We start from the raw sequence: 27,294 nt of genomic DNA, 5'->3' as shown, positions 1-27,294 counted from the left end.
TATTCTTCATGACATGCATAGATATTTGACATATAACGTGGCTTAATAGGGTAAATAAGCATCTATAGCACATAATAAAATAATAGCTTGTTAAAGTTCTTGGATTTAAATTTTAATTTGAACGAAAACCAGCGTACACGGAGAGCCCCAGGACCGAGTTTGGGAACCACAGGTTTAGGGGTTTATTCGTTTTATACCTCTCGTGCATTTGCAGACGACATAACTCTGTAACATATGTGCAAATATTTGTAGTGTTCTAGCTCTGACGCCTTGTTCAACAGATTCGGTTACTTTTTAAATTAGCATTTAACTACTAGATAGATTACGGTAACATAGTCTTCATGATGTCATTGCTAGTTGAAACCATCTATGTCAGGGTCTTCACGGAGTAATTTAACACCGTTATTGTCAGCTTGCTAAAGCTTTGTCACCATTTGCAGTGAAAACGGACATTCTAATTAGCCTACTTTGGGGATTAAGTATTGAATGCTTGGATATTAGACTACGTTCCTGTTAATTAAGGAAAGGCTACAACTAGGCTACTCTTCAGCTCGCCTTCAAAGTTATAAAAAGGTAAGTGAGCACAAACACCTTGTTGCTTTCGATGCTCTCCGGCATAATTGTTTCTGACCCTGATAATCTCCCCATTAAATCGAACAAGCAATGTTTTTTTTCGTTTTCAAATGTACTTCTTTTTTTTTTTACAAGAATTTCACATGATTTGTAAACGGTCTATTGCAGGGTAATTGCGCATTTCATGTTAGGTCGAAAAAGGCGATTCATTTTTTAAAAACAAAAAATAAGTTGCCTACTACTTGATAGGTCTTATTCTAGCAATTGAAAAGTATTTCCAAACGCCCGTTAAGGCGTGTGGCAAGTTAGATAAAAAGGTAAGCTAAAGTTTACAAAGACCTATGGAAAATGATTGTCTCTTGACTATATGGATAAAAGTGGCCAACGAAATGGAAGCGATTTCATTGCATGCTAGCTAAAGCTATTGGTGCTTTCGATCTTGGTGGCCTATTTCACAACTTGCTACAGCCTACTTTTGGAGCATATTGGAGCTTTCGGTTGCCTACATGCCTATAATGCCGGACAGAAAACGGACATTTTCTCTTAGATTAAATCGTACCTGGAATATGCTGATTTATTTGTGACTTTTAAAAGCTTGCAGTAGGCTATAATGGAATTAAAAATGTCGTGCTAAATGAGATGAGCATGTATTAATGAACCGAATTATTTACGAGGTATGTGAGGTTGCCTCCCTCTCGCAATTAACTCCTATGGAGTACTATTTGTACAGACGTATGTTGTGTGCGTAAATGTGTCTTTGAAAGGAAAATTATGGGACACGAATTCACAGGTACGCACAATTGGTGCACTCTTGAATTCGGGTATGCTACTTAATAGCTTGATGGGACAGGTAATCACGAAGTTCTAGCCGCATGGCTTATGATGACCCCTTGATACATTTTCTTTTTTTTCTTTCTTTGCTATTTTTGTTTGGAAGCATTATGGTAATAATGACTCTGTAGAAATCACGGCAGTGTTCCCTCAAACTGCTGCAACACGGTCATCCTTAGACTACTGGTCATGTGGAGTAGGTTCCAAAAACTAAGCTGTGCTTCCACTTCAGACCTTGTTTGTTGCCTTCTGTGCAGTGGTAGAGGACCTGTCAATTGACTATGCTATGCATCAAACTACCAGCTCCCCACACTGCTCTACCGCCACTTTACCATAATGCTTCTGGCAGGCCTGGGAAAGCAGTAATCAGATTTCAAATGGAAGCAGATGCATCCTCCCCTGCTCTCTCTGGTGTGTCCTGCCCTGGTCTGTCACATGGGGCTGTTCATACTGTGCTCTCCAGAAAAAAAATCCAATCAAATGTAATTACCCCTCTATTATGGGAGCTAGCCTGCCTCTGATCATGCCAGGAAAACCCTACTCAGACGTCATCTCTCTGGTAAACGGGTAGCTTGTATGTGTGCTTGCTCTAGACTTATTCATCTGTGCATGTATCCACATGTGCTTGGGTTGATCAGAAATGGTGGTCCAGGACCATAATGGTGATATCCAGTAATTTCTCCATTAAATCATTGTCAACACCATTTTCAGCCTTCTGTGATTACTGTGTTAATCGTGGTACACTCCAAGCAGTCACTGATACGTGTTTGTGTATGAGGAGAAAAGTGATTACCTTTGTCTGTGTACAAAGAGAACAGATCAGTCTTGCTAATCATTCTCCCTATATTGTGGACAAATTAAGAAATAAATGTTAGCTTAAGAAGTTGTCCTGCCATGAGACCTGAGTTCAGAGTGAATATCCATGACTTGAATGTTGTTTCTTGACTGAAATGTCATCCCTGGAAAAGCAACCAAACTGTGATGAATTCTTGTGTGCGATCTTACTCTTTCACTCAATTGGCTAATCATATTCACATCTGTTGTATGGAGTGCTCGGCGGGGGCCATGGTTCGAAGACCTTGGGTACTAACTTTTAGCTTTGTGTTTAAGGAAGACTGCTTGTGCAGGCGGGCTACGGGTGCCTGATGACATTGCTTTACATTGACCGAGCAGGATCAGTAATATATCGAGGTACATTCTAGTTCACAAACTAGAATATACCTTGCCCGGACAAGCCAAACAGCAGCCCCCTCTAAGTCCCTATAAGACGGCGTAAATGGGAGCTAGGCTATTAAGCAGAGCTCTAATGAGTTCCCCTAATGGAAACGCAGCTGTGGCGTTTTGTGCATCGCTGCCTACAGAGAGGCAGACATCGCAATGCGCACTGGAGCCTGATGAAACTGTGGTCTATATGTAAACACTTTTCGTAGGTTTCTATAAACCGTATCATTTCACATGGCTTTAAGGCAATAATGCTCCATTGCCCACTATGAAAAAATTATCTTAATATATGAATGTAAAATATGAAATCTCAGAAACAGGTGTTTAATTCTGTGCGTATGCTGTGCAGTGGTGTATATCTCACTCAGTGAGATAGTCAGTCCTGGGGGACCACTGTATGCTGGTTTTTGTCAATCAGAATTGCAATCCTGGAAGCTGTTCATTTTTTTAAATTAGGTGCTTTTTGTGATGTAAGGGGGATTATTTACCCTCTTATATCACATCATGTCAGAAATGACGATGCATGCCAGGAAGAATGAAAGTCCCATAATTACATTGTACTTGTGTTATATTGCAGAAAAGTTCTTTTAAACTAATCCGCATACTTGGGGGTCAGCCATAAAGGCATACATTGCATATGCAATCAGTGAGTATTGTGTTAATACTGTATACAGTGTAATTTTGGATTTGTTATTATATGTATTGTGGATTAGCTTGTGGAGCATTCTGTGGCTGCATTTCTGAATTTGCCCTGCTTGTTCCTGTGTAGGGGCAGATGTGTTGGGTACCGACCCCTCCTCCTATAGCCCATTCATAAAATACAAAGATTGCAGATAAATTGCAGTCCCTGGTCCTTCAGACATAAGGTGTTAAGTTTCAGCAAGCCCCAACCGGCCAAGACAATTGCTCGTGCAAGGCTCCTATCCCACAGGTGTCAATTTCCAGTCATGGAGGGCCAGTGTCTGCTGATCTTTGGGGCGTTCTCAGCACCATTGGATCATATAAGTCTTCAACTAATCATATAAATTAATTTGCTGAAGAATCCACACAGCTTGTTATCAAGGCCTTACTTGGCAGGTGATTGTAGGGAACGATAAAAACGCACAGACTCTTATACCCCTTAAGAATTTAGTGAGACGCCCCAGTTTTAGATTGGTGATCCCTTCCTTGCCTGAGAAAGACAGGGCTGCCATGTGTTGAAAGGGGAAAATTGCCTGCACTTGTCTTTTGTGAAATGTGCGGAAAATCTTTCAGTTTAGAATTTTTTTTCAGAATCTAAATGTGAAGGTTGTTTAGGGACAAGTCTTAGAAGTGTATGTACTCTAAACAAGGGAGTATGTACGGTAGCAGCTGTGGCAATGTTTTTGCAACCTGGTGTACCTACATGCATGCATGGGCTCTGAGCTCTTTTAAAACAAGTTCATTTGAATGCTTGTGGTGCAAAGACAAACAAGCTTGCCTGTGTTTGAAATGCTCCTTTGCAAACATCAAAGGACTTGTAGATGGCGCTAGCCTGGCAGTAGTAGAAGATTAAATATAATCTAAAATAAACCTGGGGAACTGAGGTATGCTCTAAAAGCTAGAGGGACCTTTGAAGAAACACGAGTGTTTAAGATGATTCTTAGCTCCGCCAGCTGTGGCAATGTTTTTGAAATAAAAAATAGATGTTATACCTTTTACCCCATTTTGCATCTGATTAGATATTTCACTGAAAATGGGGCAGCATCTTGTTATTTGTGAAGATTTACCTTACCTTACCCCCTACTCATAAATGAACTAGGTCTGCGTGTTCATATGTATACACAAGTCACTCTTTCCACACTTTATAATTATTTTTATTATTATTCTTTATTCTTTTCTTTTTTTCCATTTATTGTTATTTTTAGTGACTGTCGGTTTTGTTTTACCCTCCCCTCAAAGGCTTCATACTGTTTTCTTCCTTCGCTCTCTCCCTCTCCCTCTCCCTCCCCCTGTCTCTCTCTCTGAAATTTACCAATGTATTATTAAAAATAAAGTTGACCTCCCAAGAGGGTGGCGGGAATATAAAAAAATAAAAATAAATAAAAATAAATAAATAAATAAATGAACTAGGCTTCCAGGATAATTGATTCAGTGTTCACCTGCTACAGTGCAAAACCATACATTTCTACAGAAGACTATCTTATTGGCATCCTAGATTTTATCCAAACCCTGATTGATTACAATTAGATTGCTTCGTCAAAAACAACCACTGGCTTCCCAGAAGCTGGCTTCTGTAACCACAGTGACCCTGAAGAAAGCTTTAAAGCAGATTGCTGGCTTATATCCTGAGACAGCATGATCAGGACACTTTGTTCTGAATCACACCATTAAATATCGAGCTGTATGAGCGATGAATGATCATCCAAGAGGTGAAATAATAGACGTTTTGAAAGTGTCCCGGAGGTATTTGTGTCTTAGATAATAGATAGTCCAATATGAAGTGTTGTCAAATTGTATTGACTTTTTTTCTGAAGCTCTGGGAGATGTCCACCTAAATCCTAAAATCAATGGCGGCCTTATGAGTAGTGTTGATGTAATTGTCGGATCTTGGAATGCAATGATTTGGTAGTGCGAGTTTGAGTCTAATTCTGAGTTGTGGAGCAATTTAGCTGTTGCTGTAGCCTGTCGGCAAGGTGACTTCCTCCTGGTCTGGGAGAGATATAGTCCTTTGGGCTATAGGCAAAGCTCAACTAGCGGCAGAGCAGCCGACGGCTCTAAGAGAGAGATTCGTCCACTGCCTCCGGTAAACGTAATGAAGGCCTGAGGTGGTAGGAGGACCAGAAAGCTGAGTGGACCTTCAGCATGCGCTGCTCCTTTTGGGCGTTTTGTGTCTCTGAGGAAACAAACGGGACTTGAGCGTGCGGTGAGAGGGTCACACTGTGCTTTGCATTTGGAAGGCACATTGGGGGAGGAATGGTTATTCATTGTGCCGGTGTCAGGAATCCTCGGGGTGAGACAGCCACACAGTGCAGGTGATGGATCGCTTCCATTACCTCATTTTATCACCCTGGTGTCTTCCCCAACCCAGCGGGCAATGAATAACTGCCGTGACCATAATGCACGTAATACTCGCACATGTAGTGGTTCGACATCGGTTAGCTGAGGCTACTGCAGATGCCATTTGGGCTCAAAGGTGCTTGCCGCAGTGACGGATATTCATTCCATATACACTCAGTGAGCTCTTCATTAGATATTTATTACTTATTTTTTAGACTTCTACTGCTGAAGCCTATCCACTTACTGTTGTGATGTGTTGTGGGTTCAGAGATGCTCTTCTGCATACCACTGTTGTAATGTGTGGTTATTTGTGTTACTGTCACCTTCCTGTCAGCTTTGACCAGTCTGGCCATTCTCCTCTGACGTCTCTTATTAACAAGACGTTTCTGTCTGCAGATCTGCTGCTCACTGGAATTATTATGAAAAAAAGAAAAAAAATGTCACCATTCTTTGCAAACCCTAGAGACTAGTGTGCGTGAAAATCCCAGGATTCCTAATAAAGTGCTCAGTGAGTGTATAGACAGAAACCATTACATAATCATATCTGTTATTGATTACATAATGCGTTTGTTGTATATCTTCATCTAAATGGCTAGACATTTCCTGAAGAACTTCAGGTTGTCTTGATTAAGCGTAGAACAGCCATCCACCAACCTAGGATTCAAACCTGAAACCTCCGGGTTTACTTGTAATTGGTTGCTGTGGTGACCCTTGTGATGTGTCATCCACTTACTGCGGGGAGCTATCACTGGATGAACAATGGCTCGCTGAGCTGGGCCAATCAGAGCTGTCGAGTGGAGAGAAGAGTGGTTCTGTTCGGATGATGTGTTGATTGACTGGAGAATGCAGCTCTGCCATTTTTAGGAGGTTTATTTGGCCTCCTTTGTGTAGCTCCCCTCCAGGGAGTTTTCTCCTCAGTGGCACTGCTGTGTTGGCTGTATCCCGGAAGAGGTTGTAATTGCCAGCCCTCTATTAAAAAGACAGTTCCACAGAGATATGAGAGATCCTATATTACACACTGTCATGGCCTTTATTTGCTTCTTAAGTGTTAGGACTTAGTACGTAGCTATTTTATGTTATTCGTATCGAGTCTCTCTACCCTTGGTATCCCATACCTCATAGGGGCGTTAACCCGTGTTTTTCGGTCATGTTTTCCAGTTTGGCCACCTGATTGCCCTTCCTCTTCAGCTCATTGGCTACGCCAGGGGTGCACTAAGAGGGAAAGAGTCTGTGCTGGGATTTCTTCACAGCTTCTTCTCTGATTTAATTAGACACATTATTTATTTGATCTGACATTATTTTTCTTTCATTAGGTAGTTCAGGGTGCAGCTTAGGGTTTGCATCAGTATTTTAATTAAAGCACTTTTTCCCCCTTTTGCTCTTCCATTTGCTGCCAGCCACAGCTGGTATTGTCCAGATCCGAAACCCAACCGTGGTCCCCATTATTAAGGGATCCTGGTTTATTAATGTCCTAGAGTGGCATTTTGCTAATTTTGGTCAGGCCTGAGCTATACCACATGTAGCTATCCTTGGTGGAATAGTTTTTTGGAACCATATTGGACTGAACCTGCACTTAAGCCAGAAAAACGTAAACTGGTTAAAACCAGCATTCCATAGCCACCTTGCTTCCCCAGGTAGTCACTGCTCAGTGTCTCTCCTAGAATTTGTATTCAGATCTGGTGGTACGCAGGAAGACATGTTGGCACTGTTGGAGTTTGATGGATAGAGCAGCAGGCAGTCCGCAGTTTATATCGGTGTTACATTTTTTTGGTTGCTCTGTTTATTCAAGACTTAATGCAAAACGATCAAAAGATGTTGACTATGTGTTGCATGCAGATAAGCTGTGTATCCTATGCCACATTATAATCGAGTCTCTGCACACAGAGCAGCTTGTGCAATGTTACGAACGTCAATGACAAATACTGTTTTAGAACATAGAAATTATAGGAAACTCTGCTGCTACTGTCAAGAGATCTCAGGTGGTATAGCTGTTTAAAAAATGACCGATATCATAAACCTTATTTCCAAGAGCAGTTGTGATTGATTGAATTTGATATTTCTTTATTTGCTTTTTGAGAGGGCCTAAAACATCTGCGTTAGGTGGAGTTGGTAACCTTTCTTGTTCTTGGGTTAGAGTAACTCTGTAATTTCCCTCCTGTGCCTGTTGTCAGACAGAGCAGGAACAACCTGTTTGGCAGTGCCTGCACTCCTGTCATTTTACACTGTGGGGCTGTGCTCATCTCCATTATCTCTTCATGGAGACGCCCACAGCAGCTGATAAATAACTTGATCTACTGTCTCTTGGTTGTCTTATATTGTGACATTATTCAATTCATTCTTATTAATCAGCGGCGGTCAACTGTTATATTACTCTGCTCCAAAATAAGTCCAGGGACGATAATGGCCATGATCTTTTATTTGTGTAGCCAGGGCAGAATTGATCAAGACGCTCAGTAAAACGGATGATATAATATTTGATATATGAAATATTATTTAAATATTATTATATTATTTTCTTCAGAGCTGCAGGCCACCTGTTTGTTGCAAAACCCACAATGTGATTTACACTGTGCATCTGTTCCTCACAGAGACTCAGATTAATACTCCTGCTGTGGGGAATCATCGTTTGACTTTTCACCTGCTAAAGGGTCTATCTGTGTGTCATTCATTAATTAGGAAAACAAACATGCTTCTCAATGGGAACAGAAAATAAAGGAAAACCAAAGGGGAACATTTTTTGGTATTGCGGTGCATTATCGGGTAACCAGAAAAACAATGGCAGTGTTTGCTTTTGAAGCTTTTGACGTCTTGGGAACTCGTGGGAGGGAACAAACAAAGTGAGGTTTCAGGTGATGCATAATGGTAGGCATCCCCTCTGTGTATGCTGGATGTTCATGTCAGTATTATTATTTAACTGATCAAATGAAAGACTGTGGTGAATAATTTGGCTCCTAATTGGTGGACTAGGACATGCCTATAGGGGGTGAAAGATATCACAGAAAAATAAGTCATGTTATACCGTGGCCTGGGTGAATACTCACGTTTCACTGGCTGGAGAACAGTGTGTGGTCATTTCAAATGTGCAATGAGTTAGCTTTATAGGCTTTAATGTGTGTGTTAGTGGATTGGCTTATGTTTTGCAACGAAGTATTTGTGATATGTAACGCATAGATAAATAGGCAAGAGCTCATATAACTTATAAACAAGTTGAGAAAAATGCAGAATGGTCATCATCCTTATCAAAAAGTTACAGGAACCATATTGGGTGCCAAAAAGAGTTTCTTAGAATGTACTGTAGGCCTATAATCTAAGTAGTAAATAATCAACTACTTTGGGCTCTCCCTATCAGTACCACACACTGATGTGTCGGAGGCAAGGAAAACTTGTTTATTTCAGTAGGCCTTGAGTGATGAGGTTTCAGCACGCTGCCAGACCAAACAAATCTATTGTATTAGATGCTGTGTAGCAATGTAACATAATCAGGAGACATTTTAGTTGATTTTAGGTTAATAAGAAATGCATAATCCGTTGTTTTTATGTGCATGCTACATTATTTTTATTTCTTGGAACTCGTTTCTTGGAGCCGTCAAGTAGCCTAGCCTAGGCCTGTCTGGAGTAGATAAAGCGTTATGGTCTGTGTCAGGGGTGTCAATCCAGGCCTGGAGGGTGTCTGCTGGTTTTTGGTGTGTTTCGGCACGAGAGATGCATTTCAAAGTCTTTCATTGGCTAAAGAGTCCACACACCTTGTTTGCAAGGCCTCTTGGCTGCTGATGGAACGGAAACCACAAATTCCTGTAGACACTGCGGCCCTCCACTGCATTAGGCAGGTGAAACCCCCAATAACAAGTAGCCTAAACCCAAAACCCTGGTTTTGGTTTTCTGGTTACCCACTGAAATGCAGTTTTTTATTTTTATTTTTATTTTTTATTCCTGTTGAGAAACCTTTTTTATTTTTTTTATTTTTTTATTTTTTTTACTCTTTCTCTTAAGAGACAGCTATTGTCTGCAGTCTTTGCATTTGTCTGACCATGACGGCATTTTTTCTTCGTGTGTTTTTAAGTTTGTACATGATATGCAAACTATTCTATGTACCGTAAACTACATCATGCGCTCCAATCACACGACCCTGGGGATTAAAAGATTACAGTACACATTTTTGACATTTACTTCACAATAGTGGTTTGTACGAGCGCACCCCGCATGCCTAAACGAAGTTTAGCCCTGGGCTGCAGCTGCTAAAGGGATACGATTGCTTTTAAGGTTTTCGGGCTGCAGTGAACACACAAGTCACCATTCACGAAAAGTTTAGTTTGGCTCACATTGAACTTGACTACAAAAAACATTTTTATTCTGCTTGTATGAAAATGGTGCCTTGTCCCACACAAACACTCATTTCAGTATGAGTGTGACGTGTTCTCCAAATGTGGGGGTGGGATGTTTGCACACAGCGCTGCTGCTCGACGCCTGTAACAGTCATCCCACGAAAGATTTCTGAAAACCACCCTTCGCCCTTTGACTCCCATACAGATTTTCGAAACTGCCGGCCTGTTTATCCTACCATCAACTGCCATATTATTTACACTGAAACTTACCCCAGAAATCAAAAAAAGAAGAAAAAAAAAGAAAACACATTTTGTGGGAGGGAATCACCCGACCCTGCTTGTGGGGGAAAATGAAGTGCCACTTGTTAGCAAGCTTACAGTTTATGGGATGTGTGGTCCAAACATTTGAAAAAAGGCGAGTCAGTGTGGAGTGTGCCTGACAGTCACAAGTTAGGGCAGTTACACAGAGCATGCTGCGAAGCCACCCAACAGGTTTGTTGACATTGTGTTGTTAAAATAATCACACAACTGGCAACTGCCAGTTCCATGTCCTGGGCACGCAAGTGCTTAAGGTGCAATAATATATTTTTACATTACATTACATTAATGGCATTTGGCAAACAAATAAACAAACAAACAACAAGGCAAAAGTGACCAAACTTAACTATCCAAATACTGCTTACCTAGCCAGCTATAAATACTGATACACAAAATAAATCACAAAGACAACAATTAAGGTTCATAGGGAGGTAGGGAGGGATGGGGAGAGGTGCTGCTTGAAGAGGTGCGTCTTCAGTTTGCGCTTGAAGGTGGGGAGAGATTCTACAGTTCTGACCTCAACGGGGAGTTCGTTCCACCACCGTGGAGCCAGAACAGACAGTAGTCGTGAGCGTGAGGTGGAGGTTCGGAGAGGGGGAGGTGCCAAGCGGCGTGTGGAGGCTGAACCAAGAGGTCTGGCAGGGGTGTAGGGTCTGATGATTTTTTGTAGGTAAGCTGGGGAAGACCCCTTAACTGCTTGGAACGCTAGCACCAATGTTTTGAATTTGATGCGAGCCATGACAGGCAGCCAGTGGAGGGAAGTAAGCAGGGGGGTGACGTGCGAGTATTTGGGAAGGTTGAAGACCAGACGAGCAGCTGCATTCTGGGTGAGTTGGAGGGGTCTGATGGCGGATGCTGGGAGGCCAGCCAAGAGGGAATTGCAGTAGTCCAGGTGGGACAGAACCATCGCTTGGACCAGGAGCTGGGTTGAGTAGGGGGTGAGAAAGGGGCGGATTGCCCGTATGTTGTATATTTCAGCGTAAAATAGAGAAAAATGTGACTACTTATGGCCATTTTGTAGTTAATGTCTCATATGCTGTATGTAATTAAAGCTTAAATCATTTTTGTTTTTACTTGGTCTTGAAAATGAATTTTAAAATATAAGTGAAAGCATTTAGTTGGTCTTACTAACTGCGCTCCTTAATCACCAGTGATATGGTTAGTCACATTGTGCCAGAAAGACTTTCAGTAGATTGTTGTGGAACCACTATAGAGTCCAGAGTGTTATCATGTGACATCTGCTTTTCAGACTTGTGCCAAGTTCAGTTTTGCATGAGTCTGTGTTCTCATGGCCTATACATTAATGCACATAACCACACTGGAAAACACACGCACATACACGCAGCCTACTTGATGCTGGGAACGTTTTATCATTCAATTTCCATTTAACACACACATCAGATTAAAGCTGCAAACTTGATTAGAGATTTTCCCGTAGAGAGCGGAAAAGGTCAATGATTATTGGGATTGTGTTCGGTTAGCCAGCATGTAGGAATCAATGGGTCTTGTTGGCTTTTGCTCTTTTCCAGTGGCTCTTGCTTTTTATAATACAAAATGAAATATAATGAAAATGGCAGGTATGTTGGGTTTTTTTCTGGCGGTACCACCTAGCCTCCTAACAGAGCTGGGAGACGTGGGGCTACAGGGCACAGGTTGTTACGGTGGAGGGAAACTGGGCCTCACACACACAAGAAAGGGAAAGGTGACAGCAATAGATTTTCTTTCCATCATCATCAAACCCTTTCTGTTTTGAACCAGGGGTTTCTACCTATCCAAGCCAAAGCCCACTAAAATGTGTCATATCTGAACAGGGGTACTTGTATTGTACATGGTTGTTCGAGAGTGTGATTCTGGAACATGGGGATTGTGGAGGGAGGGGTGGGGCGGCCCTGTGGGGGAGAAGTGGTGGGACTTTGATCCTTTTTAACACAGACAAAGCGCTTCGCTGAAGAGGAGGTTAAGTACCTGCCGCATATCGCCCACGCTAACACTGCGCAACCTTTTAATTACGGCAGTAATCCAACTCCATAAAAACCCCTCCCTTTGCAAGAGTGATGCAATTTGACAGCTGGTGGGAGGAACTTTATGGAGCATACATACATTCTTTTTTGTTGGGTACTACCCCAAATTTTATAGACTCGCTGTGTACTCCATTCTTTATCTGTAAAATTGAGCTTTCTGTCTCCTATTAATTGAAGGTGAAACATTCCAATTTGATTAATCATATACATATTCAGGAAGGGGTGCGGGCAAATATAATAATGTCATAATGGATATTTTGTACTGAAGACATTGAAATCATTAGGAGGCAGAGAGTACAGAACGGAATACAGGAGCTGGCCATCTGGCTGGTCTCGACACTCTGTGGTACCATCAAGTGGTGGGGTGGCTGGAATGGATTCTGTGCGTCAGGATGGCTTTGAGCACCCAAGCGCTGGTCACTGAAATGTTTATAATGGCACCATGGTCAGTTTTCTCAGACTGACCATTGTGTTGCAGAGGAAGGAGAGGGAGCATGTTTCCTGTTGCACTCCTCCCAAATGAATATCCTTATTCGCTGGTTCCTCGATGTTCTCATCTAGATGTACATAGAGTAAAGAGTAAAGAAGGGAATGGAAATGTTGATGCAAAGTCACTTAATAGGGTGTTGTCTGCCACAAGTTTGGATGAAGCTAGCTGCTCTCACCCCAGCATTCTCCCCTGTTTTACCTTAATACGCAGTCACCATCCTGGAGTATATCTTTCCCTTAGCTCCGTGATGATAGTGCCTCGGACACTGGTGCTTAGGAAACATGCCTTGGACATCAACGCTCCTGCCAGAAATGCTCCAACAACCACTCCTGGTTCAAAGTCACCAAGGTCTCCTCGCAGCCAGGCAAACCATAATGATAGGCAACTACATGACCCAGTGCATGCTGGGACATTATTTGCTTAATGGCTGAGCCCCACCTGTATAGTAGGCTCTGCTTTGCATATACTTGTGGTTTCTCAGGTGTTTCCATTTTTTAAACACTTATTCGTAATCGGCTGAAATATCAGTCAATTAACTGAATGCTATACTGTACGTTCAGCTGTTCTATATTTTAGTAGGGGGCAGTTGGTGTTTGAAACCTGAATCCACCAGCAACTGGCTTAAACTCAGGATCTCCTTCTTCTAGTAAGAACTGGAATGACTGCGATGTTCTGGGGGTGCTGATTCCCCCTCTGGCGTGTGTAGTGTAGGCGAGTGTAAACCTCTGGGGTCGTTTTAGTTCTTTATTTGTGTTTTGTGTAGGGTTGTCGGGATGTCTTCAGATGGAGCCTCACATCCCTCACATTAAGTCATGTGCCTTTTCTGTCTGCTGGTGGGGTTTGTGCTGCATGTAAATACCTTTACGGCAATGTACGCTGGTGCCCCCATTGTGTGAAAGCAGGGCTCACTCAACCGGTTGATAATTTTGCTTGCCTTGGCTTTTTTTCAACAAAGAACTGCTCTCGGAGGTCGGAGAGCTGTGGTCGCCAGGTCTGATGATGGAAATTTCCAGCTGGTCAGTGGCTGGACTCCCACCCCAATGGAGGGAGGGTTTCACCCTCTCAATGACATAAGCACAGCTTCCATTTTAGCCATATAGCCTTTGACATTCGGTTTATAATAAAACAAATGTAAGACTGTTCTGCTTCTCATTCTTGAGCTTATAGTAATAGTAGATTATTTCCTCAGTTTATAGTTGGACAATTCAGCCAGATGAACATCCAGTAGGTTTGTGCTTGTGCTTTAATTGGACTCTTTTTAGTGTTGTTGCTTAATGTTGTTTGCAATAGTGGCCTTTGTAGGACACTTAAGACAATGGTCCTAACTTTGCTAATACTTTCTGTATTTTCATTTAACTATGCTGTAGAGTGTGTGTGTGTGTGTAAGTCACTCTGAATAAGAGTGTCTGCTAAACACCTAAAGTGAATGTACAGTAAATGCCAAAGGGGTCATCAAATGAAAATGTGAAAATGTGAAAGAGTGAACCTTGCCCAGTCACTGGGGGTGACCAGTTGTGTGTAGGGGCTGGGGTCTGTGCATGTGTAAATTAGTGACCTCACTGCAGTGGTGAGTGTGGTGCCCTTGGCCCTAAAAGGGACCATGGGCCACTCAAAACCACCCCCCCCCCCCCCAGGAATGTGCCTGTCCCTGGCTCTCTGCCCAACGCCACCCTTGTTTTTCATTGGTGGGACAAAGGGGTGGAATGGGGGTCGTTTTCTGCTGACATGTATGTCTTTACATAATGTCCCAATTCCAAGTCGGGGTCATCTCCAAGTGAGTCACAGAACATAGCTGGCTTTTTGGAGAAAAGAATATGAATGGCCCTTTTATTACAACTGGACTGTAAAGGTGTGTGTGTGTGTGTGTGTGTGTGTGTTTGAGTGTTTGAGCAGGTACGTGTGATGCCGAGAGAGAGCATGTAAGATGTATACATTGTATACATAATTGGTCAATTATATTTGGGTAGAAAAGTTTTTGTCATTGAGTTTGGCCTCAGGATGTAATTGTTTATTGCCTATGTCTTCTTCTCAGTGTTGGTGCCTGTCAGGGTGATGATGACAGTTAATTTAAGTGTTTCAGCTTCTCTCTCGCAACAACTTCACTCGGTATGCAGTGTATTCTGTAGAGGAAAACATTGATGATGAAGTTTTCATAACCCGCTGTTGTTTTTGTTCTCCTGTATCAGTATGGCTGTGTGTGTTTTGCAATCCTGAGCCTTTGAACCCCCTAGCCTCAGGCCCTGCGTACTGCGAGTGCCGTACTGTCGTCTGAAAGCGGTCATCCACAGCGATGCCCACCCCCTCCAGTCAGTACTCAAACCGTACCATGCTGCTTTGAGCCAGCTCTCATGCCTTTAATGTCGTCCTGGCTTCCTGTTGTTGTTCTGGCTGTTACTGCGAAGTCTTCTGCGTTTAGACGACGGGAATACAGCAGCACGTGGGTGAACACATTGGCGGAGGAAGAAATTGGGTCATTTATTTTTGTTTTTTTTTGCTTGAATTTGGCCCGTAGAGCCTTTTGACAGTTTGAATTGCCTCTGTGTTGTAAAGAGGGCTTGGTTCAGACAGGAAGTGAAACTGACTTCTTGTGCTGGAAGGGTTAGAGCTGATTTACACACTATAATGTCATCTGTATGACAGTTTGTGTATGAATAAAACTTGAAATTGAACCGTTTTGTTTTTCACCTTATACCTGTGCATTTACTATAGCAATTTGTGTTAATGATCTAAAAAAATGACTTCAGCAAAGGCAGGAATGGAGCAAAGCAATTTCCACATTTTCATATTTTTATTCTCACACAGTGAAACGCATCCTACATGTAAACCAGCATTTCCCAGAATGCACTGCATAGCATATTTTAGTGAATATTAGATGAGTCTTTCTGAGCCTTTTGCTTTCACCTCCGAGAGCCATTTTGACTTCAATCATTTCACCTGCATGTAAAGTGTTCATGTATTTCAGGTCTGGTAGCTACTACAATAAGACTGCTTACTTTTCCCAGTCTCTGGTCCTGCAGTGCATGCATTCCAGATGGTGTTTTGATTGAATCTGTGATGGAGGTGATTGAATCAATCCCTGTACTTTTTCTTAAAAATTTAATTTCTACAACCTTCTGGTCTGTTGAAAACAGGCTTATTCAATTACCATCCATGAGGGGGAGAGCGAAAAGCATGGAGAGTTCAGCTGGTGAGTTCAGCACTGGTCTAAAGGGATATAGCTTGTGGTTTAGCTACAACTTCTCATTCATATCATCTGCCCTTAATGTCAGGATCTTTGCTTTTGTCATGCCCTTGAAAAGCCAATTTGTGTAACTCCAGTAGGGAGGTTGTATTAGGGCAATTCCACAGTGATCTCAAACTGAGCATGAAAAAAGAAACTTACTTCCCAATTAAAAGTATTATGTCCCAAACAGTCGATTGTGACCATTTTGAAATCTGACAAATTGTAGGCTAAAAACTCCCTTTACCATTCAAATTAATGCTATTTGGCGGCCATCTTGAAAACATTCAAAACCTCAATGTGAAAACTGATATTCAGAACCATTTCAAATGACAACAAATATGTTATGATAAAATTGGATTGGGAAGTAGAGATCGTCAAACAATGTGCATTAACGCAATAGTGTCACATCCATAACGCTGGTATCTTGTATCGATCAATTCTAATAAATAAATTGAAAACATGTTTCTTGACATTTATGTGGAAAACATTTTTTCCTAGAAAATCATTCAAATACATAAGACAATAATTGTTTGTCCAAAAAGGTCAAACTATTTAATTGTTTTTATTGCTGAAATGGATGAGAAAGGAGATGCATACGATGAATTGTTCTGAAAAATACAGACAATAAATAGTCAAAAAGTGCAAAAATGGTAAAAAAAAAAAAAATGTTCATTTTATTGTTGAAATGAAATGAGTAAAATTATTATTTTCTATGGTCAATGGTGCAACTGGAAAGTTAATGTACTTTTTATATTATTTGCTCATCTTTCATTCACCCTGGAAACTATGCAAGCTGGAGGATTCCCCTGTACTTCAGTTCCTCAGTTTGCTGCAGTTTGTCAATTATCAACAGGATAATGTGAATTTCAAAATTTCACTTCCATGTGTGGTGCTGATTTCTGACCACCCATGGGCATCAGGGAGCAGGTGACAAATTTTAAAAGGGGTGGGATGCCCATGTCTACTGATTCATATTTTTGCCAAAATACAAGGAAAAACTAGCCAGTACTTCAATATGATTCAGCAACAGTTCTTATCTGATGACTGATACAAAATTAACAAATTAATGAATGAATAAATCAGTGCAGTGTTTTTGAACTGAGCAACAATTCTCTTTGATAGCCTTTTACTGTATATCATACATTACATCACATTGTTTTTATCTGAAAGATGTACACATGTAGAAATAAAACCACTGTAAGAAAAGTAGTAGCCTATAATAGTAGCCTGGAGAAAAAAAAATCCAGTTTAGTTCTGTAGTTAATGCTGCACAAGGTTACTGGCACCAGTCAGTCTGGAGCACTGCATGCACTGGAACAGGTGGATCCACCCAGCAGCCTCTGTTCCTGACACAAATCTCAGCAATGCTACCGTGCGAGTCACAGGACTGTGCACTGACTGTAGGACCTTGCACTCACCAAGAGTGTGTTTGTGATCAAGGGTTTCTGTCTAATGCTGCTGGGCAGTCAGGGGCATGTATACACAAGCAATAGAGGTTAAAGTTCTCATTCTTGTGCTGTTCTGTAATCTCTTCTTACATTCCAGAAATATTTTGTCAGGAGACCTATCCCGAAGCATTTTACACGAGGTTGTCAAATCTACTATGTAAAGGAACCCTTGGGTTTAAAAGTATGCCGCCAAATGGTCAGTGATGTATTTTAAAATATCACATACAAAAACCATCACCTCATAGAGTTTGAACTAGTTTTGTTTAGTATCATTTTTTAAAAATGTTTCTTTATTTTTTTATACACACCTTTACACTAATGGGTAAGGCTGCTTTTGCACACTGACTGCCTTTGAAACCCACAGGCAACAGTGCCATCATCTGTCTAAAGAGAAAGCAATGTGAACGGGAGCGTGATTCCAAAACATGTTTTGTACAATAGTTCAGCTGTCTGCTATGCTGTACCATTACAATGCCCTCCCCCTCACTTAATCTTTAGAGACCCAGATATATTTACATGTATCAATGATGAAAGAATCAGTCTGACCTCCACTCCACATTCAATAAAAGAGTGTGCAGAAAACTAAATGTCATACTCTATGTAATAATTTTTCACTAACATTTTGTCTTCAAAAAGTTTTTAGGATAAAAACTCCCTGGGCACAGTGTTGGATATTTGCCTTGGAGAAAATGTTCTTTGTTTTTGAAAGAAACAAGAAACCCGTCAGCGTTCCAGTCAGTTTTGGGTTGGCCCATTTTGGAGACCGGAATGTTCTCACCGAGAGCTGGGAGTGGCTGTTGTCTGGTTATCTCTGTAGAAAGGTTTTTTTTTTTTTTGACCTGATGAAGATCCATGATGGGTCAAAACGTTGTTTGACACCCATAAAGAATTCAGGTCTGCAGGCTCTAATTTAATATCTGTAGAAAGGTCCCCATTGGTTGAGCAGAAAAGGTCCTGCCCCTATTTGAGAAAACACTCAGAACACTGCTCTAATGAGAAACCACACGTGGAGACTGTGTTTATAAACCTTCTACTGCACATCAGCTGTAGATGGTCTGATTCTCATGTAATCTGGATAGTCACTAAGAGCCAAACTGTGACACGTCCTTGTACGGCTGATATTGGAGGAGCTGCTCCAGACAGGTCACCCATGAACCGGCAGTCCGTGTGTCTTCTAACTCTCTCTTGCTCTCTCTCTCTCTCTCTCCCTCCCTCCCTCCCTCCCTCCCTCTCCCACCCTCCAGCTCCAGGTAACAGGCCGGAGGAGGAGGTAATTGGAGCATAAGAGACAGAATCTCTTTCCCCCCCGTCATGTCCTCAGAAGCCACTCCTCCCATCCCGCAGAGGGCGCCCCAGAGCCCGGTGTCCCCGGGCTCTCCCGTCTCACCCAGCTCCCTCAGTCTGCCCAAGTGCCGCGCCCGCGAGCGCTCCCCCTCCCCCATGAGGGGCTTCCTGATCCCCAGCCCCCTGCCGACCCGCCGAACCCGCTCCTGCTCTGCGTGAGTCCCGGCCGGCAGCCTTCACTCCTGACACAGTGCCCCTCAAGTGTAGTGCATGGTAACCACAGTCAATACTGGAGGAGAGCTTTATGGAGTCCAAAAGAGCATTTAAAAAAACACTCAGAAATATACTGCAAACGATCGCTAAATTTAAGACATTGGAATAGTGTATGACAAAAAGGTATTCATTTTCCTTCAAATGTTTTCAAATTTTTAAATGCATATTTCAAAAGTCAGCAAACTTCCAGCAAAATCCATCCATCATCTAACCCACTCATTCCTGGTCAGGGTCGCAGAGGCACACACACCATTTAGTAAATGGCATTAACTCACACCTATGGGCAAGTTAGACTGCCCAAATAGCCTAGCTGGTCTTTGGACTGTGGGAGAAAACCAGCAGATACATGCAAACTCCACACAGACAGGCCCCAGCCAGGATTCAGTAAGGCGGCAGTACTAACCTGCACTACCAAGCTGCCCAGTAGAGTTTTTTACTAAAGAACTACATATTTTTGATTGCCACAGAAAAACTTTGACCATTATTACATACATACCATACAATAAAACCTTTGGGACTGATCCTGAATCCACTTTATTTTCATAATATTTGGGATTGTTTAACTTGTTGTGACCAAAAATCATTATTTTCAACAAATCATGAAATTATGCAGAAATTGATTGTTTCCTAACACGATTATTACAGAAACCGCCAAGCTTGATGTTCAGTATCAGGATCATTATCATTTTTTCAGGCACGTTACCTCAAATTTGCTTTGCAGATCTGCAGGTATGCTTATGAAATATTCATTTATCTGCTGGTTTAAGGGCAGATAAACTTTCATTTCCTTCCACTGATTTCACCTGCTCATAATCTGAACTCATTTTGGTAAAGATAATGCATCATTTATGACTGCAGCAGGCCATGGTTTTTAATTTCCTCATCACCATTATCAGCCTTCCAAGAATATGAATGTGGAGGAAAAAGCCCTTTAGTTGTTATTGTGGGTGTTTCTCAAAAGTGCATTGTCACTGCTGTTACTCTGTCTCACTTCCTGCCTGGCTGCAGATCCAGGAAACCACAGTGAATGAAGCTGTGAGCCCCCTCCCTCTGTGAGAAGCAGACAATAGCACTGACTAAAACAGACATTCAAAATCAAAACCAGCTCACAGCGAGTGACGTTTCTGCATTCAAGGTTTCTGCATTTTATGTGTTTAAGTGACCAACAATGCCATGTCATTTTCCCTCTCATATCAGCAAATAGTTTCTTTACACAAAGTTATTAACGGATAGCACAGCTTGCCAGGTTATGTAATAGATTCAGTGCCCCAAACTATTGATCTTAATGACTTAACCCATTATGGACTAAGGTGCCCTATAGAAAACCCATAGAAAGGTCTAGGATTGGCAATGAATTTTGAACAGTCAGTGTCTTGAAAAACGATCATATGATCAAATTCAACACTGGTGTCGTATCCGTCTGTTATGGGAGATGTAACGTGCAGGTGGCATCTGCCCATAAGGGGTTAACAAATATTTTCAGACCTATAATTTTCATCAGTATTTTCATCAGAGTATTTTATAGACTCATGAGTGGCATGAATATACACAATTTGGCTATATAGCTAATTACTTATTTGAGGCAGGAATTTTTGTGGAAACAAATGCACAATGGCCTTCCGGACTGTAGGTAATTTCCTGAATGACCTGTCTTTATCAAACGTTCTTGTTCTTAAATTCCATTTCAAAATCTTCAAAATGTTCTCACTCATGATACATCTTTCTTAGCTTCCCCCTTTCAGAAAGACGCCAGGGAACACAGTGATATATTTATCCTGCTCTACACTTCCAGTTCGTTTTATTCATATTAATAACATCCCTTCTCATTTGATGAGTTATGAGAATGGTGAGATGAGAATTAAACAGCTACAGTATAATAACCAGTGTCATTACACTCAAAATAACTCATTTTATATCTTTCCATAGCAGTCATCAGCCCTTTCCTTTCTTCAAATTAAGATCAATTGTCTTCATATAAATTTTCATGTGCCTTGTTTTATTTTTTTATGTTTTTTTATTTAATTAAAAACAAATTTCAGATTCAGGAAGAAATTCTCAAAAATGTATTACTGAAAATCCTCAAAATGATGAATAGGAGGATGAAGGATAAAAATCATGTACATTTGGCCACAAAATACAAATACGTTTGAATATATTTCTCCTAAAAACATATTTGGCTAGTTTAAGGGTAATTGTATTCATTGATTCTTAATTGACAATGTGTGTTAACATAAAGACAATCACATGATTACAAATAACCTTTTAGTGACAAATTAATATTTGACCACTTTCTGAATTAAGTGCTTGCTAGGAGTCTTTCTCTGTCTCTCTCCCAGCAGAGAGACAGCCTTTGACCTTAATGTCTCTGCTTCTCAGCTAGCACATTCTGGTCTTACAGCAAGGTCAACAAGGGGTATTCAGAAGACAAAATACTGATAAATGTTCGTGGCCAGCTTCATGTATTTTTGTTTTGGTAAAGCCCCCCCTTCTGGAAAAGTGTGTATAAGAGTTTTACTATGTCTGATACAAATCAGAAAGCCGGAAAGCTTTCTCACTTTCTGTCATTTCTTTGCAAATAAATACGAAAGTTAAACTCAAGTATAGCTATCATTGTTTTTACTGGGATCGGTTTCATCAGATGCTGCTCACCTGTGAAATATTGAAAAGGCCATTTTTCCCTAACAATAGAATGAAAATACTAATGCTACTGCTAAATCTCACCAGAGCCTTAACCCAAACCCTAAAATGTAGTACACACCAAGGCCTCGTGTAATCTGTGTTTTACCAAATGCCTGTCAAGGTGCTGTAGTTTCACTGCTTACAGCTGCAGGTGGCATGGAAGCTGGGAATGAAATATGGAGCCTAAATGAAATGCTAAATTAAAAACTTCTCCTTCCAGATCTACACGTGCATCGGAGGGGCCCAGCTTCACTGGTGTCTGTAAGTGTTTCTCACGCTCCAAAGGCCATGGCTTCATCACACCAGCCGACGGTGGCAACGACATCTTCGTGCACATCTCAGAGTGAGTGTGAGGGGCCATGATGGAACGTGGACTTCATTTCCCACAGTCCTCTGGGGGGGGGTTCCTTCTTAGCATCTTACCACAAAGGACATTGCTACTCAGTCAGCTCCAGACTTCCTTGTGCTTTGTACTTAAAAACTACTGATAAAACATTAAATTGGAATGCTTCCACTTCAGAAGTAATGAAAAATCCGTACAGTGTGTTAAATATCTGAGTAATACCTGAGTGCTCTCTTGAATATAACATAGGGTTTACCCTAGAACATCTAACATCAACTAGGGTGACATATGTGCCTGTCAGCAGTTGTATAGTAAAGAATTAATTTCATTTCATTAATGAGGGCAGGCTCCTGTTTATGAGCTTGTCCTGTTTACACAACCAGTCAAATTTCAGTTAAATGGTCAGTTAGGCAGACGCAAGGAAATTGGAAATTGGAAATTGCGTATTCTATTATCCATAAAAATAATGTGCAGGATATTTGATGGCGATTTGTTATCCCATTTTTGGAAAGCATTTGTCACAATTAGCATTAATTTGCTCTTTTGCTAAAAAGATGAACCAGGTTTCCTGGTATTACAGTCTTATCACCAGCTTCCCATCTTAGCAGTTATCAGCCAGTAGACACACAGTACACAGAGTTAATGATTTGACATTTCTGCTTACTCATAATATCAGTTCAACATCTGTTGAAACATCAAGACCTTCGGCTTCAGAACCCGCCACTCTTAAAGCAGATGCCGAGAATCACAAGCCCAATCTCTCATCTCATTTTCCCAATTGAGTACATCAGTTAATATATGAAAATGAGTGTCTGCCAAGGATTTTAATACAATGATGAAGGTTGTATGCTGAATATGTGAGTCTGGTCTTGGAACAGGGCAGGAAAAGCCCTGCTGAAAAAAACAGCTCAGGCTAGGTTTTCAAACAGCTGGTTGAGCAGTTAGACCAGCTCTGTACTCAACATGGTTTGACCTGTGTAGCAGGGTTGGCTCGACTATTTCGGCTAGCTTGGCGTAGGTGTTGCGAAGGCCCGAAGCAGGTTACCACAACAACACTCCCCCCAATGATTAACCCTCAAATTCAAAAGAATGTTGTTGCCCTTGGGTAGGGGCGAGTTCGCCTTCAGCTGACTGGAAACGCATTTGTCTGGTAAATTCTTTGGACGAGTTCAAATCCCACCTCGCGAATCTCTAACTCGTTACACCTGCTCACGCTATGTTTTGAAAAACGGCTGGTAGCTGGTATTTCAAGCTGGTCGTAGCTGGATTCTACACCAGGTAAGTAATCTCAAGTGCAGCCATTGCATAAGGACACAACCACTAGGTTCACGCTCGTCATTCCCCCAGCAGTGTGTCGCCATCCTGCCGCAGGTTAAAAAAATAGAAGCCCACAAGCGCCGTGCCACTCGGTCGCATAACTGACCTGGGGGAGAGGTGAGGCACGGTCTGTAGGCCTTATGAGTCCACCACCTGAGCTCTGATCACCTCTCCATCTCTTACCCTCCCAGCGTATTTTCTGTCTGAATAAAGCAACACATTTAAATGAATAATAAATAGAAGAGAAGCAAGTCTGCTCTTTAAAGAAGCGAACGACACTAAAACACTTTCACACAGTGAAAATCCACCAAACCCTCTCGAGTTGTCAAAGTGTTGTTTTCCATTTTCCACTCATGGCTTACTGTGTATTAAATGGAGTGTTTAATTGCCCATAGGAGTCAGCGCTAGGTAAGTGTGTGATTAAACCTGCACTGGATGGCTCCTTTTGTGATCCGAGCACAGTGGCTGTTCGTTTGCCTGCCTGGCTCACGGTTTAGTTGCTAGGTGCATGAAGAGATGGAAGAGTTTATTTGATCTGCTCTGGGGATGTAGAGCGAGAGAAAGGGAAAGGGAGGGAGGGAGAGATGGATGGTGAAAGGGAGAGAGGGATGCAGAAATAGGAGGGTCGAGAGGGTATAAAATGGAGCAGTCAGTAAGTGAATGAGTGTGTGTGTGTGTGTGTGTGTGTGTGTGTGTGTGAGTGAGAGGCAATGTGTCAGCTGAGTGCACATAACAGTGTGAGAGTGCACAAGCATGTGAGTGTGTGTGAGAGAGAGTGCACGAGGAGTGTGTTTGAGAGTGTGTTTGAGAGTGTGTTTGAGAGCGTGTTTGAGAGCGTGTTTAAGAGCGTGGGGGGTGGGGGTCCTTAGCTCTGAGTCACTCCCGCGGTCAGAGTGGGGGGTGGAGACACCCGCCACCATTTCCTCTCCCATCAATGCAACAAAAAAACCCCCAAAAAAACCCTGGAGAGATAAGAGCCTAGGAGATTAGAGAAGGGAGGGGGGTGTATATCGATTGGGAAGGCCGTAAAGCTGGAACAGAGCCTGTGCAGATAACCCCGGCCCTCCCAGCGATGTCACACACTAATGTCCGTCTCACACCCACACAGTCACCCTGCCTTAGCATTTTCAGCCCCACCACATCCCCCTTTTTATCGCTAACCTCGTCACCTGCCTCCCTGGGGGTAGGGGACAATGGCACTGAAAGTCATCGGCGTAGCTTTCTCAGGTGGAGTTCTGCAGAACTAGGGGACATGGGGGGGGGGGGGGGATATTTATCACAGATGGATCAATGCATGGAATGGCCTTTCTCAGGTTATGTACTGGAGACAAACCCGTGGTGTTCAAGTTCAGGCTTGATGACGGTGCTGTATGCTCTCTAGTGTCTGTAGGAAAATGATGAGCCTAGATGGGCTGAATTATTTGGTCTCCCCATTATGTGTTCTTATTTTCTTCTCATGTTTTTATTTAGCAACTCTATTCATGTTAGCATTTAACCATAGAGCCAGCCGGACTGAGGCTCTGGTGAGGCCTACAGTTAGGTAGTTAGTCATCAACTTCGTGGTTCCCAAATTTAATGACCGACAAGTATAAAATATGTAAATCATGAATAATAGAATAAAAAGTCATTTTAATACACAAAGCAGCATTATTGCAGTTAGATTGTTTTTTTGTTTTTTTTAACATGTCCGATTCCCACCCTAATTTGGAACATGCAATTATCTGCAACCACAGCTGCGTTCATGCGTGAACCCCACTGTCGATTGGGGAGAGTGAAGACATCCACGGTTCTCCTCTGAAACGCGCGGTGTCACCAGCCAGCTTCTTTTCACAGCGCAGTCTACAGCTGGGCTTGCACAGGGCACAGTCAAAGGAAGACCTTTCCTATGCAGGTCACTATAGTAACACAGACCCCTATGAACCCGCCCATGCCCTGGGCATCACATCAGTACTGCTTCTCCCCTATGGGGCTCCAGTGTTGCCTTAAGCCAACGAGCTGCCCGGCAACCCGGATCCATCCTAACTTGATTATTTTTCGCAAGCTGGACTTCAGAAGGAGCGGTGATTCAGGTGTCTGTCACCGCCACTCGACGCTGTTCAAAGAAGCTTCGAAATGCGTCATCCCAGCTCAAGTAACCTTTTTACAACAAAGTCAGGATGTGCCTCTTCAGAGATGACGGTGCAAATATGACAAAATCAAAGTGCAGAGCACTACTTTCAGCAACAATCAGGGAACAACGTCAGCTTTGTGAGGTCAATTTTTTACCCCCAAAAATCCTTTCACGTCTGGTTTTTAAAGGTCTTAAGGCCCATTTAACTTTGTAGTTCTACAGTTCTATTCATAAGGCAAAGTGTGATAAAAGTATATAAAATGATAGACGGCAGACTAGAGGTGGACGTAGTCAACCTTGCGATTGTTTTATCCGCAGCATCGAGGGGGAGTACGTGCTGGTGGAAGGGGACGAGGTGAGCTACAAGATCTGCTCCATCCCGCCCAAACACGAGAAGGTGCAGGCAGTGGACGTGACCATCACCCACCTGGCCCCCGGGACCAAGCACGAGACCTGGTCAGGGAACGTCATCAGCTCATAACCAGGGAGACGGACGGGGGGGGGAGTACAGGCTGCAAACACCCAGGGCTGCAGCCAGGCACAGGGAAGCAGTGGGTCTGGCCGCAGGGAGTGGGAGAGAGGAGACCCCTGTACCAGAACACAGACAACCATGCACATCTTTTTTTTGCTCCATTCATTTTTGTTGGGGTCATGGGCAGGTGAGTTGGTGATTGTTAGTAATTAAGAGAGTGAGGTTTAATGAGTGTTACATGGGGAGGCTGTTAGTCATTTGTTGGGACCGATCAAAAGGTTTACTCCCCAGAGCAAATCGGCAAGACTGGGTCAAACCAATGAGTATCACCAATGCCATATGGGACCTCTGCCTATTTTATCTCTCAAAGCCTGATTTTAAATTACATTCCATATCTGGGGCTGTGAAAATGTTAAGAGTTGATTTCTATCTTCTGAAATGTAACAGGAACCATCCTCACCCCCTTTTACATTTAAACTCCTCATATCGGACATTATGGGTTTGTTTAACGCTTGTACATCCTGATAGCTCACAGGTATTCTGTTCATTCTGACCATTAACAGCCCTCGGATTGGCCTTTATTTAAGTACTCCGCTGAGATGGAAACTTAAAATCTGTCAGAATTTCCTGCGTACATTATTTTCCTGTCCATTACTAGGGTTCTCTCATTATGCATGTAGGTTTGAATACATTTAAAAATAAGTGAAATTGTACAATATTCATCCATCATTTAGTAGCATTCTGAAAGCAGCAATTATTCATATTAATTATTTCAAAAGAAATTAATAATTTCAAATGATTTTGGATGTACAATATAAGGGATATCAGAAATGCTTTACCGCCAGCTGGTTTTCAGCAGCACTTGCCATCAGACAGAATTAAAATTCAGTATAAATGCCCTCACCATAGCTTTACAATTCCACACCGGGCAGGGCGACAGCTTTTCATTTTCAGTGGTTCTCAGCGATCGGGTTTGATCTTTCAAAAACACATTTTAAACACTTATGTGCCTGTCTGCCTGCCATCAGAGTTTATTGTGTACCTGGAGTTATAATTTGATGCTGAATAAAGTGTGTTTGAGATGCAGTCATCTTCAGTGTTTCGTCGGTTTGTCAGCAAGGTTAAAGTTCACTGCACTGCCTTTCCCACAGTCACTCTACCCTGGCACAAGGGCAAGCTACGTTAGCGTTGAATCTGCCGCACACACCACTGTAATGTAAATGCTTTAAGATGAATAGAAACAGTTGCGATTTGCATAAAACTTCATTGTGTCTTCTTGGGAACAAATTAGTGATTAGTTGTGAGTGGGGTAAATTAGGAATTAGTCATTTTTCAATGCTCCCAAGATTAA

The 27,294-nt window shown here is 42.1% G+C and overlaps 1 protein-coding gene across 1 annotated transcript; it reads left to right on the top strand.

Moving 5' to 3' along the window:
* The first annotated feature begins 217 nt into the window (after positions 1-217).
* Positions 218-27,033, top strand: carhsp1 (calcium regulated heat stable protein 1). The gene is made up of 4 exons (XM_061224722.1): positions 218-573; positions 18,710-18,964; positions 21,922-22,044; positions 25,790-27,033. The coding sequence occupies exons 2-4, from the start codon at positions 18,777-18,779 to the stop codon at positions 25,950-25,952; spliced, it is 474 nt and encodes a 157-aa protein (XP_061080706.1). The 5' UTR covers positions 218-573; positions 18,710-18,776; the 3' UTR covers positions 25,953-27,033.
* The last annotated feature ends 261 nt before the right edge of the window (positions 27,034-27,294 follow it).

This window comes from Conger conger, chromosome 16 (genome assembly GCF_963514075.1).
Source record: "Conger conger chromosome 16, fConCon1.1, whole genome shotgun sequence".
In the NCBI taxonomy this organism is placed as follows: Eukaryota; Metazoa; Chordata; class Actinopteri; order Anguilliformes; family Congridae; genus Conger; species Conger conger.
Note: the sequence above shows the minus strand (reverse complement) of the source record. Positions and strands in the feature narration are given on the sequence as shown.

What these genes read in the sequence shown, in the direction of transcription:
- carhsp1 (XM_061224722.1), top strand. Translation starts at nt 18,777, where the DNA reads ATGTCCTCAGAAGCCACTCCTCCCATCCCGCAGAGGGCGCCCCAGAGC. An exon ending in CGAACCCGCTCCTGCTCTGC is followed by an intron (nt 18,965 to 21,921) that starts GTGAGTCCCGGC and finishes TTCTCCTTCCAG; the next exon opens with ATCTACACGTGCATCGGAGG. An exon ending in ATCTTCGTGCACATCTCAGA is followed by an intron (nt 22,045 to 25,789) that starts GTGAGTGTGAGG and finishes TTTTATCCGCAG; the next exon opens with CATCGAGGGGGAGTACGTGC.